Genomic DNA, 12,706 nt, shown 5'->3' with positions numbered 1-12,706 from the left:
AAAAGTCTATGAAACTATTATCTCCAATTAAGCACCAAAAAAAAGCCAGAAGTGGAACTGTGGCTCAAGTGTACAGTGCTAGTCTTGAGCAAAAAGGCTAAGGGACAGCTTCTGGGCCCTGAGTTCAAGTCCCAACAAACCAACAATCAAAAGAAATAGGAGGTGAAATTTGCTGGATTCAGACATCATGTATGTGGAAAACCCAAAGAAACTTGCCAACCAGTTTCTGGAACAAATACATGAAATGGAGTTAGGTGGCAAGAGAGTCAGTGAAAAGTATATTAATATTTTTAAACACCAGATTAATATGAAAAAATTAAATTTCACCTAAAATAGCACCAGATGCATAGAAATAATAGAGGGTGTTGTCAAGGACCAGTGGCTCACACCTGTAATCCCAGCTTCTTGGGAGGCTGAGACCTGAGGACCACAGTCCCAAGCCAGCCCAGACAGGGCAGTTTGTGCGACTCTGATCTCCAATTAACTAGCACAAACAAATCAGGGCTAGAAACTCAAGCAAGCAAGTGCAGAGATCACAAGGTGCTGAGTTCAGCTCTGGAACCAGCAAAATATAAATATATTCCAGAGGCTATGTAAGTCTTCATTGAACGTTACACGATGTTACTGTAAGAATAAATGGGGGGGGGGAACCATCAAGAGTGTGAGCCATAACTACTCCTTTGGTAGTTAACTGGAGATGAGAGTCTCATGGACTTTTCTGCCTGGGCTGGCTTTGAACTACAATCCTCAGATCTCAGCTTCCTGAGTAGGATTCCAGGTGCGAGCCCCAGTCCCCGGCAGCCATTTGAGAGCAACTTAAATCCAAAACCTCGGATGTGTGATCTTGGGGGCTGTGCTTTCACCTGCAGCCTGCTCCAGTCACGCCCACCTTGCTTACTAATCATGTCTATATTTGGAATAAGTTTGGTGCTGGTTGCTGGAAGTATAGTAAAAATCTGTTGATGGCACATGTCTATAATCACAGCTACTTCATCTGTAGGGATAGAAGAATCACACTTTGAGATCAACCCAGGCCAAAAAGCAAAAAAAGAAAAAAAAAAAGTGAGATTCCCTATCTCCAAAAACCACAGACCCACACATAACCCCAGCTACAAGGGGGCTGGAGGCCGGACTGTCGTCTAAGGTCAGTCCTCCGCCACGGCCCGAGACCTCATCCAAAAATAATGACCTGAAGGAGGGCCGGGGCCGAGCGTTCTTGGGGGACTCCGCGTCCTGTCGGGGGCCCCGCGCCCGCAGACCCTCGCGGCGTCTCCACGTTCAGGAGCAAAGGGAAGACGGGGAGGAAGCCGCGGGACCCAGATCTTTACCTACGTCGGGATGGATTTCCACGACCTACTGTCGAGTTGAACAAGCAGGCCGCACAACCACACGGACAGGACGACAGGCCGCGGCCCCTCCAGGGGGGCGGCACCCACCGGGCCCGGAGCCCCGGGGGGCGCAGCGCCTTCGCGCGGCCCGCGGGGCTGGGTGCGGGAGGGGGGGGAGTGCGCATGCGCCCGCCCGTCATGGCGCATGCGCCCGCCCGGCCTTGAACCCCAGCTCCGCTGCGGGCTCCTCCGTGGCTGGCTGGATATGAACCGTCTCTTCCCTGCCCGGGCTTTGAGCCCACTCGGCGTCCGGAGAAGCCTGGATGTCGGGCGGGGCCGAGGGCGCTGGGCGTCCGTGTTATTCGCTCATTTGTGCGTCCTGCTCCGGGCCTGGGCTCTGTCGCCGGCTTCCTCGTGAGCCTCAGCACCACCTCTGGGGGCCCCGGGAGCCCAACCCGCGTCTTCGCGCGCGCTCGTGTCATTTTTAAGGGTCGTCTCCCAGGCTCTTCCTGGGCACTCTGAGACCTGTCGGTCGGCCGTCCATCTGTCCATCTCCATCTTATTTCTCGCCTCTCCTGCTTTCCCGCCTTTTATCGCCTCTCGCCACAGAAAGAAGCAGATGTGCGCCTGCGCATCTCCATCTCTCTGTGGTGGGGGGGGTCAAGAGCGCGCAGAAACTCTCGCGAGAAGTCCTACACGCTTGCGCTAGCTTGGCAACTAGTGACGTCACGTAGGTCTGGCCCCTTCTCATTGGCTGCCTTCCACCGGCCGGGCCATGCGGTGCGCGCTGTCTGGAGTCGTGGCCAAGCGTTGCCAGGCGCCACGAGGCGCTCAGCGCTAGGGCTCACAGACCTTGGGAACCCTCGAGAAACTCGTGTTGTCATGGCAACCTGGCCCTCTCCAGTTGAGTACCTGGGGATTTTTTCTGCGAATCTGATTGGATCCCTTGCAGATGAATGCCTATTTCTGATTCGATGTCAGGGAGTTTGGACCACCCCTCTCTCCGCATTTGCTTCCTCTTCTAGCAGGAGTTGGTCAGCGATGTGGGGATAGGAAGTGACCCGGGTTGCCAGGGGGCGGGAGGTGCTGGGCACAGCTGGGTTTGGCTCTTCTCAGGGGCAGTGTCCCTTGCCTCCCGTCAGAGGGCGCCAGAGAGCAGCACTGGCCGGGGGCGGGGCTGGAGGCAGTGACGTCAGCGGCGGTCCACTCCTGGTTGGCTCCCTCTCCCCCTCATTAGCATAACCAGAATGAGACGACGCAAAAACGAGAGATTCCCGGGTCCCCAGGAATCAGCGTTCTGTTCTCAAATCCCCTTCAATGTGCAAAGGCATTGCTTTCCTTCATTCTTCTAATCTCCGAAATCATGAGCGGGCACTCATTAATACTGGACACCTGTTGTGGGGCGTGACATGTCACCAAGATTTTTCTTTTTGTCACGAATTGACTTTGAGCACACACACACACACACACACACACACGCACACGAGTTTTAGGTTGACTGAAAAATCTAGTGGACACCTGCAATCCTAGCTACTCAGGAGGCTGAGATCCGAGGTCTGAGGTTCAAAGCCAGTATGGGCAGGAACGTCAGAGTGACTCATCCCCAATAAACACGCAAAACCTGGAAGAGGCCCTATGGCTCAACGTGGTAGAGTGCTGGCCTTGAGCCAGGCACAGTGCCCAAGCCCCGAGTTCACGCCTCAACGACAAAAAAAAAATTGCAGACATAATTAAGAATCTGCAAGTGAAATCATCCTGGCTTTAGACTGGTACCCAGTGCCAGGTGTCCTTAGAAGAAAAAGACAGGGAGATTTTGGAGCCACAGCAGCGAGAAGGGTACAGGAAGACAGAGACATAGGAAGTGGCGCTGTGGCTCAACTTGGTAGAGTGCTAGCCTTGAGCTGGAGAGCTCAGGGACAGCGCCCAGGCCCAGAGTTGAAGCCCCATGTCTGACAAGAAGAAGAAGGGGTGGGGGGAGGAAGAAGGAGGAGGAAGAGGAGGAGGAGGAGGACAGAGACAGATTGGAGTGATGCATCCACCACTACCCAAGGAATGCAGGGTTGGCCAGCTGCTGCCAGGGACATGCTGTGCATGTAGTTTTCCTAAGAGCCTTGGAAGGAAGCTACCTGTTGCTGCCCAGACTTGCAATTTCTCTTCCAAGAGGGAGATATTTGTTCAGGCTGCCCAGAGCAAAAATCAAATAAAATCCATTGCCATACCATTTTCCTGGAGACGTTGTGGAGCAGCTGTATTCGGGAAGTAGATGTGAACACCAAGGAATGAAGTGCGCATCCATTTCGAAGAATTACTGCCCTGAAATTCCTTCAGGACCATCAATCAAGGACTCTTCCCTAGGTTCTGGATTAAAGAAAGTTTTATCTTCAAAGAGATGAATTTCCCATTCAAGCCAAAAGCAATGACAGCCTGAGGGGAGCTGAACCAATAGCAAGTGAGATAGGGGAAAAGTGGAGTCAGGGGTGGTAGAGGGCAGGGCCCAATGGCAAACGGGATGCAGTGATTGGTCCTAGGTGGCCACCCGAGGCCTGAGCAGGACCAATCAGAATCCTCTCCCCGAATGTGCTCCACAATGGGGAGACAGAATCCCTCTTTGGTTTCCTTGGGAAACCTGCTTCTAACTAAAGAAAAAAACCAGAGTTCTGAAGGTGATCGCATAAGGGCTCTGGTCATATTGCCCCTTAGTTCCCGTTGTTGTTATTGTTTTGTTATCTTGGAGATTTTTCTTCTTCTCTTTTTGTGTCAGTCTTGGGCATGCACTTAGGGCCTGGGCACTGTGCCTGGGCTTTTATTCACTCAAAGTTAGTGCTCTATGACTTGAGCCACAGCTCCATGTTTGGCTCTTTTTGGTATTTAATTAGAGATGAGTCTCTTTCTTGGGCTGATCCTTGGATTTCAGACTCAGTAGGGTTATAGGTAAGACCAGCGTGCCTGGTGATGTTGGCTGCTTCATTAATGGTGTGAGAACATGTCATCTTGTACCCAGGCTGGGGGAGGCACAGTAGCTTCAGGGACACAGCTCAATGCTGCCTGCTGCCGCGCAGCTGAGCTAGCCCTGGCATTGTCTTCAGAAGATCTGTCACTGGAACACTACAAACCTTCCTCCCTGGCAAACAGAATTTTAAGAAACTAAAGCTAAGCCTGACACAAAGTTGCCCAACTCCTGTCCGGCCCAACAGGTGTCATCTCAGGAGACCTGAGATCTGAGGAGTTGAGGATCACAGATGGAAATCTTTATCTGCAATTAGCCAGCAAAAGGCCAGAAGTGGAGGCGTGGTTCAAGTGGTAGAACACCAGCCTTGAATGAAAAGGCTAAGGAACACTGATCAGGCCCTGAGTTCAAGCCCCAGGACCTGCACATACACACACACACTAACAATAATAACAATAATAATACAAATTCAGTCACAGAAGCAGGACCAGGCAGCTTGAGGCCCACAGAATGTTTATTCTGGCATCGGTAGCAGCAGCAGCGGTGGGGTAGGGAATCGGCCGGCTACAGAGTGGCGCACAGGGGCAGATACAGATGTGTGTGTGTGTGTGTGTGTGTGTGTGTGTGTGTGTGTGTGTCTGGGGTCACACAGAGGATTGGCCCAGTAACATTCACGGTGAGAACCAGGGTCAGAACACCAAGTCTTGGACAACACTAAAGAGACAGAGACAGACAGAGGATCTAGGGAAAGGGTCCCCCGACATGCATGGCCCCTTGCCTTGAGGGGGACCCCAGGGAACAGAGGACAAACAGTGGAGGCTGAATGCCTCCCACCCTGACACAGAGGACTGGGCCCAGCGGCCTCCCACCCACACACCTCCAGGTGGAAAAGGGCAGGCCCAGGGCTGCCTGCACCAGCGGCTCGGACGCTATGGCTTCGAGATGAGTTTATGGTCCGGGCAGGAAGGGATGGGGTCGTCAGGGGCCCTGGTTCGATCCCCAGCCTAGGCCAGCCCTGTGCAATGGGCAGGGGAGGAGAGGTCAGAGAAAGGGAGAAACATGCTGGGTTGATCTCTGGCCTCTTCCCCCAGACCCAGGTGTGCAGACTCCAGCCCCTTCCCTCCAATCATAAGTCTAGACCCCAGCCTCCCACTCAGACCTCAGTGGTTCAGACTGCAGCTTCTTTCCTCAGGTCAGGAGTCCAGATCCCTCTCCTCCTCCCTCAGACGTCCTCCCTCAAACCCAGGGGGCCTCGTCGGGGTGCCTTACCCCTCACTCTGAGTTCTCTTTCTCTGATAGACCTTTGCTGCCTTTTGTGAAGCTGGTCAGGGTCTTTTCCTGAGGGAGGAAATCCACGAGGTTTGGGAGTGGGGTCAACTCAACCATTCCTGCGGCAGGGAAGTGGCCAGCTTTCTTCCCTCACTCTCCGTGGGGGAACGGACAGGCAGGGGTTGGGTGACCACTGGAGGGGCACACGCCCAGCCCTAAGGCCCAGCACGCTCACCTCCACCAACTGGTGCCAGTGCTCCACAGGCTTGCGCGGGTTGGCCAGCATCTCTGCCCAGTGCTCCCGGCCGCGGGGGTCGGCTGCCTCGGGGCCCACGCGGCACACGCCGATCACCTCGTTGTGCCCGATGCTGCGGGGGCAGGGAGGAGGTTACCCAGAGCTGGAGGGGCCCCAGCGCCCCCTGCCCCAGCCAAGGCCCACCAGTCGTAGTCCACCACCGCGATGCTCAGCCCCACGTTCTCCACGCTCTCGGGGGCCACGTCGAACACCAGCGCCTCGTTGTATGTGGGGTTCAGGGTGTTTTTCTTGATGGAGGTTTTCCGCTTCTTCAGACGTCGACCCTCGCTGATCAGAGAGGCCTTGACGTAGGGATCTGGGACCGGAGAGGGACAGCACGGTGACCTCCTCCCTCAGACCCAGACTGCAGCTTCCTCCTTCAGACAGGGGTGCTCTGGTGCTCACCTGAGAAGCCGGTAAGGTCCATCGCTTTGAGGTTGGAAGCTTTGATGATGGTCACTGTGAGGCGCCCGGCCGTGGGGAGGTAGCAGAGTGAGAAGTTGAGCTCCCCAAGATCTGCCTTTTCCTGCCATTGGGAATGGGGTCAGCAGAGCCAGCCCCCCGACCGCCCTTCCTCTGGCTCTCCCGCCCCCAGCCTCCTCCCTGACACCAGTGCTCGGGTTCCTGGCCAAGGCCTAGCAGCCCCCAGGCCATAGCCGCCCAAGTCGATCAAAACCTATTTGCTCTCTGCAAGGAAAATGGAAGAGATGTGAGTGAGTGGGAGAAACAGACAGACAGACGAGACAGAAAGAGGATGGAGATAGACCAAAAGAAGGGAATGGAGCCAGCTGCCCTGGGACAGCATGAGACACAGGGTCAGCTGTGGAGAAGGCAGGAGATGAAGCAAAGCAGGATGGGCCTGGGCGGAGAGGCTCTTCCCTCTTGGAGGCCCACGTGAAGCAGAAGCCAGGGCCGAGGGGGACCTGCGCCTGCCCCCCTCTGCCCTGCAGCCTCAGCTGCGCCCCTGGCTCCCACTGATGCTGACCAGACCCTTGCCACACTGTGCCCCCCGAAGCTCCCCCTTGTGTGTACCCCACAGCCCTGACCCCCGGCACCACCTGGGACTTCCTGAAACCGAAGCTCTGAGGACCATCTGGTTAGAAGAATGAATGACTGACAGAGAATGGATGAATGACAGAGGAAGGGAGCAGAAGAGGAAGAGGATGCAGGGATGAACGGGCAAGTGAATGAGAGAATGAATGGATGAATGAATGCGCTGATGAATGAGCAAATAAACATGCCAGGGGTGAAGGAGTAAATGAATGAATGGTGGAGTGGATTAATAAGTGAAGGCGTGGGTGAATACATGAAGGAAGGAGTGAAGACCGCCTTAGGTTGTGAAGGCAAGAGGAAATGAGAAGAGCGGCACAAGCATGAGACAAGGTGGCCCCCAGGGAACACTTCGGGGGACAGCAAGGCTCAGGGGTGGATGACAGACGGGAGCTGTGGGGGTGGGCCCAGAAGGAGGCTCCTAGACCCCAGGGGTGAGCCCTGGGTGGGAGGATGACAAAGGTTATAGGCAGACACCTCACTCAGGTCACTGGCAGGTGGGGAAACTGAGGCTCAGGGCCAGACCTCTCTGGACCCCAGCCATGGCTTCCTGGCAGGGAACTGGAATGCTGGGAAATCCATGGCTGCAGAGTCAGGGTGTGAGGTTGAGGCCTCAAAGGCTCTGCGCACTCAATCAGGCCATGGAGTTAGGCTGGGGCAGGGGCTGGATCTAGATGTTGGGAGAATGGGGGACGGGGGCAGGGAAAATCGAGGATCCTGGCCTGTCTGGGGCCTGCCAGGGCTCAGGGTGGGAGACAGTGAAGAAATGGGACGAGGTATTTGCGAGATAAAGGGGTTCAAGCCTGGAACACCAGGAGGAGAGGAAAGGTCAGAAGGTGGGTGGCAGAGGATGCTGAGAGAAGCGAGAAGGCTGGAACCACAGGGCCACAACTGGAAGCCAAGAGATGTGAAGGGGGGGTTCAGAAGTCGGGGGTCTGCTGGGCGCAGTGGCTCACGCCTGTCATCCTAGCTACTCAGGAGGCTGAGATCTGAGGATCGCAGTTCAAAGCCAGCCCAGGTACTAAAGTCATGAGACTCCTATCTCCAATTAACCACCAGAAAACTGGAAGTGGTGCTGTGGCTCAGGGGGTAGGGTGGTAGCCTTGAGCTGAAGAGCTCAGGGACAGCGCCCAAGCCCAGAGTTCAAGCCCAATGATGGATTAAAAAAAAAAAAAAAGCCAAGGGTCTCAGGCCCAGAGAGGGTGCACGCCACTGACCGAGCCCCCCTCGATGATGTCTCTCCAGAGAGGGCGGTCGGGGGGCTGCTCGGCCAGCTCCAGGAGGTTGTCCAGCACCACCTGGCCGATGAGGTCATGCCGCGAGAAGCGGTCGAAGTCGTAGACGCTGAAGTGCAGCTTGCGCTGGGCCAGCTCGGCCAGGGGCACCGAGAACTGGAACGTCTCGTTGAACACAGGGTTCAGGGTCTTCCTGTGCACCTTGAGGGACGAGAGCCGACAGACACGGGGACCCTCATCTCCCTGGTCGGCACTTCAGGAATCTAAGCCCAGGCCCGGCCTCAGACCTCTGACCCCGGGATCCACGCCCAGCCTCCTCCCTCAGACCCTGGGGTCTACACCCCCGTCCTCCTCCTTCAGACCCAGGGGTCCAGGCCCAGCCTCCTCCCCCAGACCTGGGGGGCCAGACCCAGCCTCCTCCCTCAGACCCGGGGTCCAGGCCCAGTCCCCTCCCCCAGACCCGGGGGGGGGGGGGTCCAGGCCCAGCCTCCTCCCTCAGACCCAGGGTCCAGGCCCAGCCTCCTCCCCCAGACCTGGGGGGCCAGACCCAGCCTCCTCCCTCAGACCCGGGGATCCAGGCCCAGCCTCCTCCCTCAGACCCAGGGTCCAGGCCCAGCCTCCTCCCTCAGACCTTGGTCTGGAACTTCTTCTTGCGATCAGGCAGCAGGTAGATCTTGACATAAGGGTCGGAGAAGCCATTGGAGTCCTTGGCTGGGAGGTCCAGGGCCTGCAGGACCCGCACGACCAGCTGGTCGGAGCCGTAGAGGTACCGCAGGGCGAAGCTGATCCGGCCACAAGGGTTGCCCCCCTCTCCGGAGCCGCCGCCCCTGCGGCCGCCGGGGCCGGTACCCTGGTACAACTCTGGCTTGATCTGCCCGATCAATTTGGCTTTTTCCTCGCCCCCGGGCAGGGGTAAGGGCATGGCTGGCGGCCGCTCCTCGCTGCTGGGCTCTGGCTGCGTCGTCAGCGTGTGTTGGGTAAGGGGCCGGGGCAGGGCTGGGTACCTGCAGGGGACCAAGATGAGCTCAATGCTCCTCATCTCTGCCTGCATTCAGGCACCTAGGGACTTCTCTGCCTCTTCAATGTCCAGCCAGGTGACCACAAATTCCCTTGGCCTGAACAAGCCACTCATGCCTCAATTTCCCCATCTGCACCCACCCTTTGCAAGCCCTCCTTGAAGCTACTCTGGGTCACTGGTGACACCAAGAACCTGCTCTTTAGTCCCCTGGGGGATTGTCCCCTATTGCCAGGCTGAGCCTCTCCTTCCTTGCTTGGAGTCTCGGCCTACAGCTGCTCCCTCTCGATCACCTGTGTGGCCCCAGTGGGAGACTCATACACCTGACCTCATTCCTCTCCCTCTCTGAGACAAAATCTCACCCTGGCATGACTTGGTGCCTGCAGGCCCATCTCCCAAGTTTTCTAATTACAAATATGTTATCAAAGACCCATAATTCCTGGCAGGTCCCACAGTTCACCATGGTCTCTTGCCCCCACAATGCACTGCAGTGTCCTCCCATGGAGCACCACAGTCTCCTCCCACAATGCACTGCTGTTTCCCCTTTGGCCCCTATGACTGGATGCAGGGCCTCCTCCTGCCTCAGCCTTCCCCAGTCTAGAACCAGGAGTTCCTGGGGACCCTGCTGTCACACCTCCCACCTTCCTGTCTCTAGGCCACTCCTGAGCCAGGTGGCTCTGAGGGTCAAGGCCAGGGGCCTGGATGCCCTGCTCAAGCCTGGCTGGTACTCAGGCCATGCAGACCAGTAAAGACCAATGAATGACTGAGTGGAGCCCAGGCCTCCTAGCTGAGCCCGGCCTCGAGCAAATGAAGGCATTTGGGAATCTCATTCTTGGTCGCTTCTACTTTTCTGAACCCATATGCTTGTCCCCACTCCTTCCTGTCTCTGGACTCAAGGATCAAGGCCTCCAGTTCCCTTCCTCCTTTAGATCCCGGGAGTTTACACCCCCATCTTCATCCTCATGGGTCCAAAAGTGTGGGGTGTCAGCCTCCTCATTCTTTTGGACCCAAAGTCAAAACTTCAATCTTCCCTGACCAGGGACTCAGATAAGGCTTAGATTAAAAAACAGCCACGAAGTTAGGGGGTCCCCAGCCCAGGGTCCCTCTTACCTGGTGGCAGGTGCTAGGCTTGTGACTTGCTGATGTGACTGGGCACTGGGCAGGCCCCCTCCGCTGGGGGGCAGCAGCAGCAGTCCAGACCCAGCTCCAGTCTCGGAGGGCAGCTCTGGAGATGTCTGGCTTGGCTTGACCCCAGCAGCCACCATAGCTGCAGCGGCAGCCTCTGGATAGGAGTCCATATCCAGGTAAGAAGGTTCAGGGGGCTCCGAGCCCCCCAGGCTGCCTGGCTCCAGCAGCTCCGCAAAGGGCGGGTGGTGGACGGCGTGGGCATGGTGTGGGGGGACGCCCAGCAGAGGGTGGTCGCCCAGGCCAGTCCCCAGGTGGTGTGCACCACCACCCACCAGGCCAGCCAGCCCAACCCCCGGGCCTAGGTCCTTGCGCAGAGGGCCGCCACCCACTGCTGACCCACCCTTGTCCCGCCAGGGTACCCAGCACAGCTTCCAGGACACAAAGAGAGAGACGCCCAGAAGGACAATGCCACAGAAGGTCACGATGACAGACAGCAGGCTCACAGAGATGTCTAGAAAGAAGCAGAGAGGCCTGGGTCCAGAAGGATCCTAGCGCATCTCCCACCTGAGAGCTCTGAATGCAGGCCTCAATCTGAACCCTCCTCCTCTTGGAGACAGCTTATTTCTATTCAGCCATTCTGGTTTGGGACAGTCCTCGGGTTTGGATTCAGGGCCTTGCTAGGCAGTCACTTGACCGCTGACCACACCTGCAGCTCTGACAAGCACGTGCCAGTGGCTCATGCCTGTAATCCTAGCTACTGAAATTGAGAACTGTACTTCAAAGGCAGACTGGGTAGCAGTATCAGTGAGACCCTACCTCAGTTAATATGTCAGGCATGGTGGTATGCATCTGTTGTCCTGGATATATAGGAGACACCAGCGGAAAGACTGAGGTCTGGGGCTTTTAAGCGGTAGAGTGCCTGGCTAGCAAACACAAGGCCCAGAGGTCAAACCTGAGCTATGCAGGAGTCACAAAGCGTCCTGAAAAGTCTGTCTGGAGGTCATGGTTTTGGGGTGGACCCCAGGAACAACTCCAAAGGTCGGGGAGCAGGTTGAAGGCAACGCTCTTTCCACTTAGAAGTTTTGAGACAGGGTAGCTGCAAGCAGGATTGGGGCAAGACTCTAAGTGGATCTGGTCCCAAATGGAACAGAAAACAGAATCCTTTGGGTCTTCTCTATCATGGTGTTGGGGGCTGTTGGGATATGGAGGGGGTGCAGACCTGCATCTGGGCCCCGCGGATAGCCTCGGATTCGCAGTTCATTGAACTCCTGGCATCTGTCGTTGGTGTCAGCATCTCGGACCCGAGCACAGAGGTCCGAGGCCAGGATGAGGGCCCGTCGACACAGGTCGTCCTCGTAGTCTCCAGACATGGTGGCCTTGGGGTCCTGTGCTTGAGAGGGGTGGGGAAAGGTGAGGATGGGAAGCGGAATGAGGGGAACGAGTGGGCAGGGGTGCAGGAGTGCAGGGGTGAGGAAGAAGGGTAGCTGGAGGACAGGTAGGGAGCCTGAGTGAGGGAAGGCCAGCAAAGGGGGAGAATCAGGATGGACCAATAAAGGAGCAGATAGGTGAGGGGACAATGATTAGAGATGCGTGTGGGAGGATTCAGGGATGGACACTCATTCATTCATTCATTCATTCTTCCAACAAATATTCATTGAGGGCCAACTGCATGCCAGGCCCTGGGCTAGCTGCTGCAGACACAGGAGCGTGGAGCCTGCCAGGCTTGTTGGTGTCACAATTCGGTAAAGAAGACAGAGCAAAGAAAACCAAACACCAACCAACAAACAAGACCTAGAGTGGGCAGGCAGGGGCCGCCTGGGTGGAGCCAGGCATGGGCAGGGAGCTGGGGCAGGGAAACGAACTGGGGCAGCCAGGCCAGTATGGGCAGGTGGCTTAGGGGAAGGAGCCAGGCTGGGGAGGACAGAGGTAGGAGGAGGAAGGAAGAGAAGTGGGTAGGTATGGAGTTGCAGGATGAGGTGAGTTGGAGAGAGCAGTACCAAGGAGGGACAGACAGACAGAAGTCAGATACTGAGTTTGGATGGAGAGGGATGTATGTGAGCGGGAGGATCCGACAGCCGGGTGTGCAAGTGGTAGGAAGGAGGCACGGGTGGACGGGAGCAGAAATCCAGGACAGACAGGACAGACAGACAGCCAGACCCCGGCCAGGATCCCAGGCAGCCCGGGGAGGGGGCTGGGCGGCGCAGGGGGAGGCTGCCTGGGGAGGGGCGAGGCAGGGCCCGGGTGTGAAGCCAGACCAGAGGACGCAGAGGGCAGGTGGGGGCGGGCAGGTGGGGGCGGGCAGGTGTGTGCTGGGTACCGCGGCACCGGTGGACTCACCGCGCTTATCCCCGCCTGGTCCTGGGCGCCGGCCGAGGCGGCTGCGGGCGTCGGCCCATGGGGGCTGCAGGGCAGACTAGCGGGGTGGACGAGTCCCCACAC

General features: G+C 57.1%; 1 protein-coding gene across 1 annotated transcript; it reads right to left on the bottom strand.

Moving 5' to 3' along the window:
• Positions 1–4,771: 4,771 nt before the first annotated feature.
• Positions 4,772–12,706, bottom strand: Syt3 (synaptotagmin 3). Its single transcript, XM_090322061.1, has 10 exons — positions 12,605–12,706; positions 11,487–11,652; positions 10,250–10,778; positions 8,756–9,128; positions 8,107–8,325; positions 6,245–6,365; positions 5,984–6,155; positions 5,780–5,912; positions 5,545–5,613; positions 4,772–5,290 (listed from the first exon to the last, which is right to left on the bottom strand). Exons 2-9 carry the CDS (start codon positions 11,635–11,637, stop codon positions 5,548–5,550), a joined length of 1,764 nt encoding a protein of 587 aa, XP_090178187.1. The 5' UTR covers positions 11,638–11,652; positions 12,605–12,706; the 3' UTR covers positions 4,772–5,290; positions 5,545–5,547.

The sequence above is a fragment of the Megascapheus bottae genome, chromosome 31, assembly GCF_031878675.1.
Source record: "Megascapheus bottae isolate mThoBot1 chromosome 31, mThoBot2.hap1, whole genome shotgun sequence".
NCBI classification, from domain to species: Eukaryota; Metazoa; Chordata; class Mammalia; order Rodentia; family Geomyidae; genus Megascapheus; species Megascapheus bottae.
This window is presented reverse-complemented; position numbering and strand designations above follow the sequence as displayed.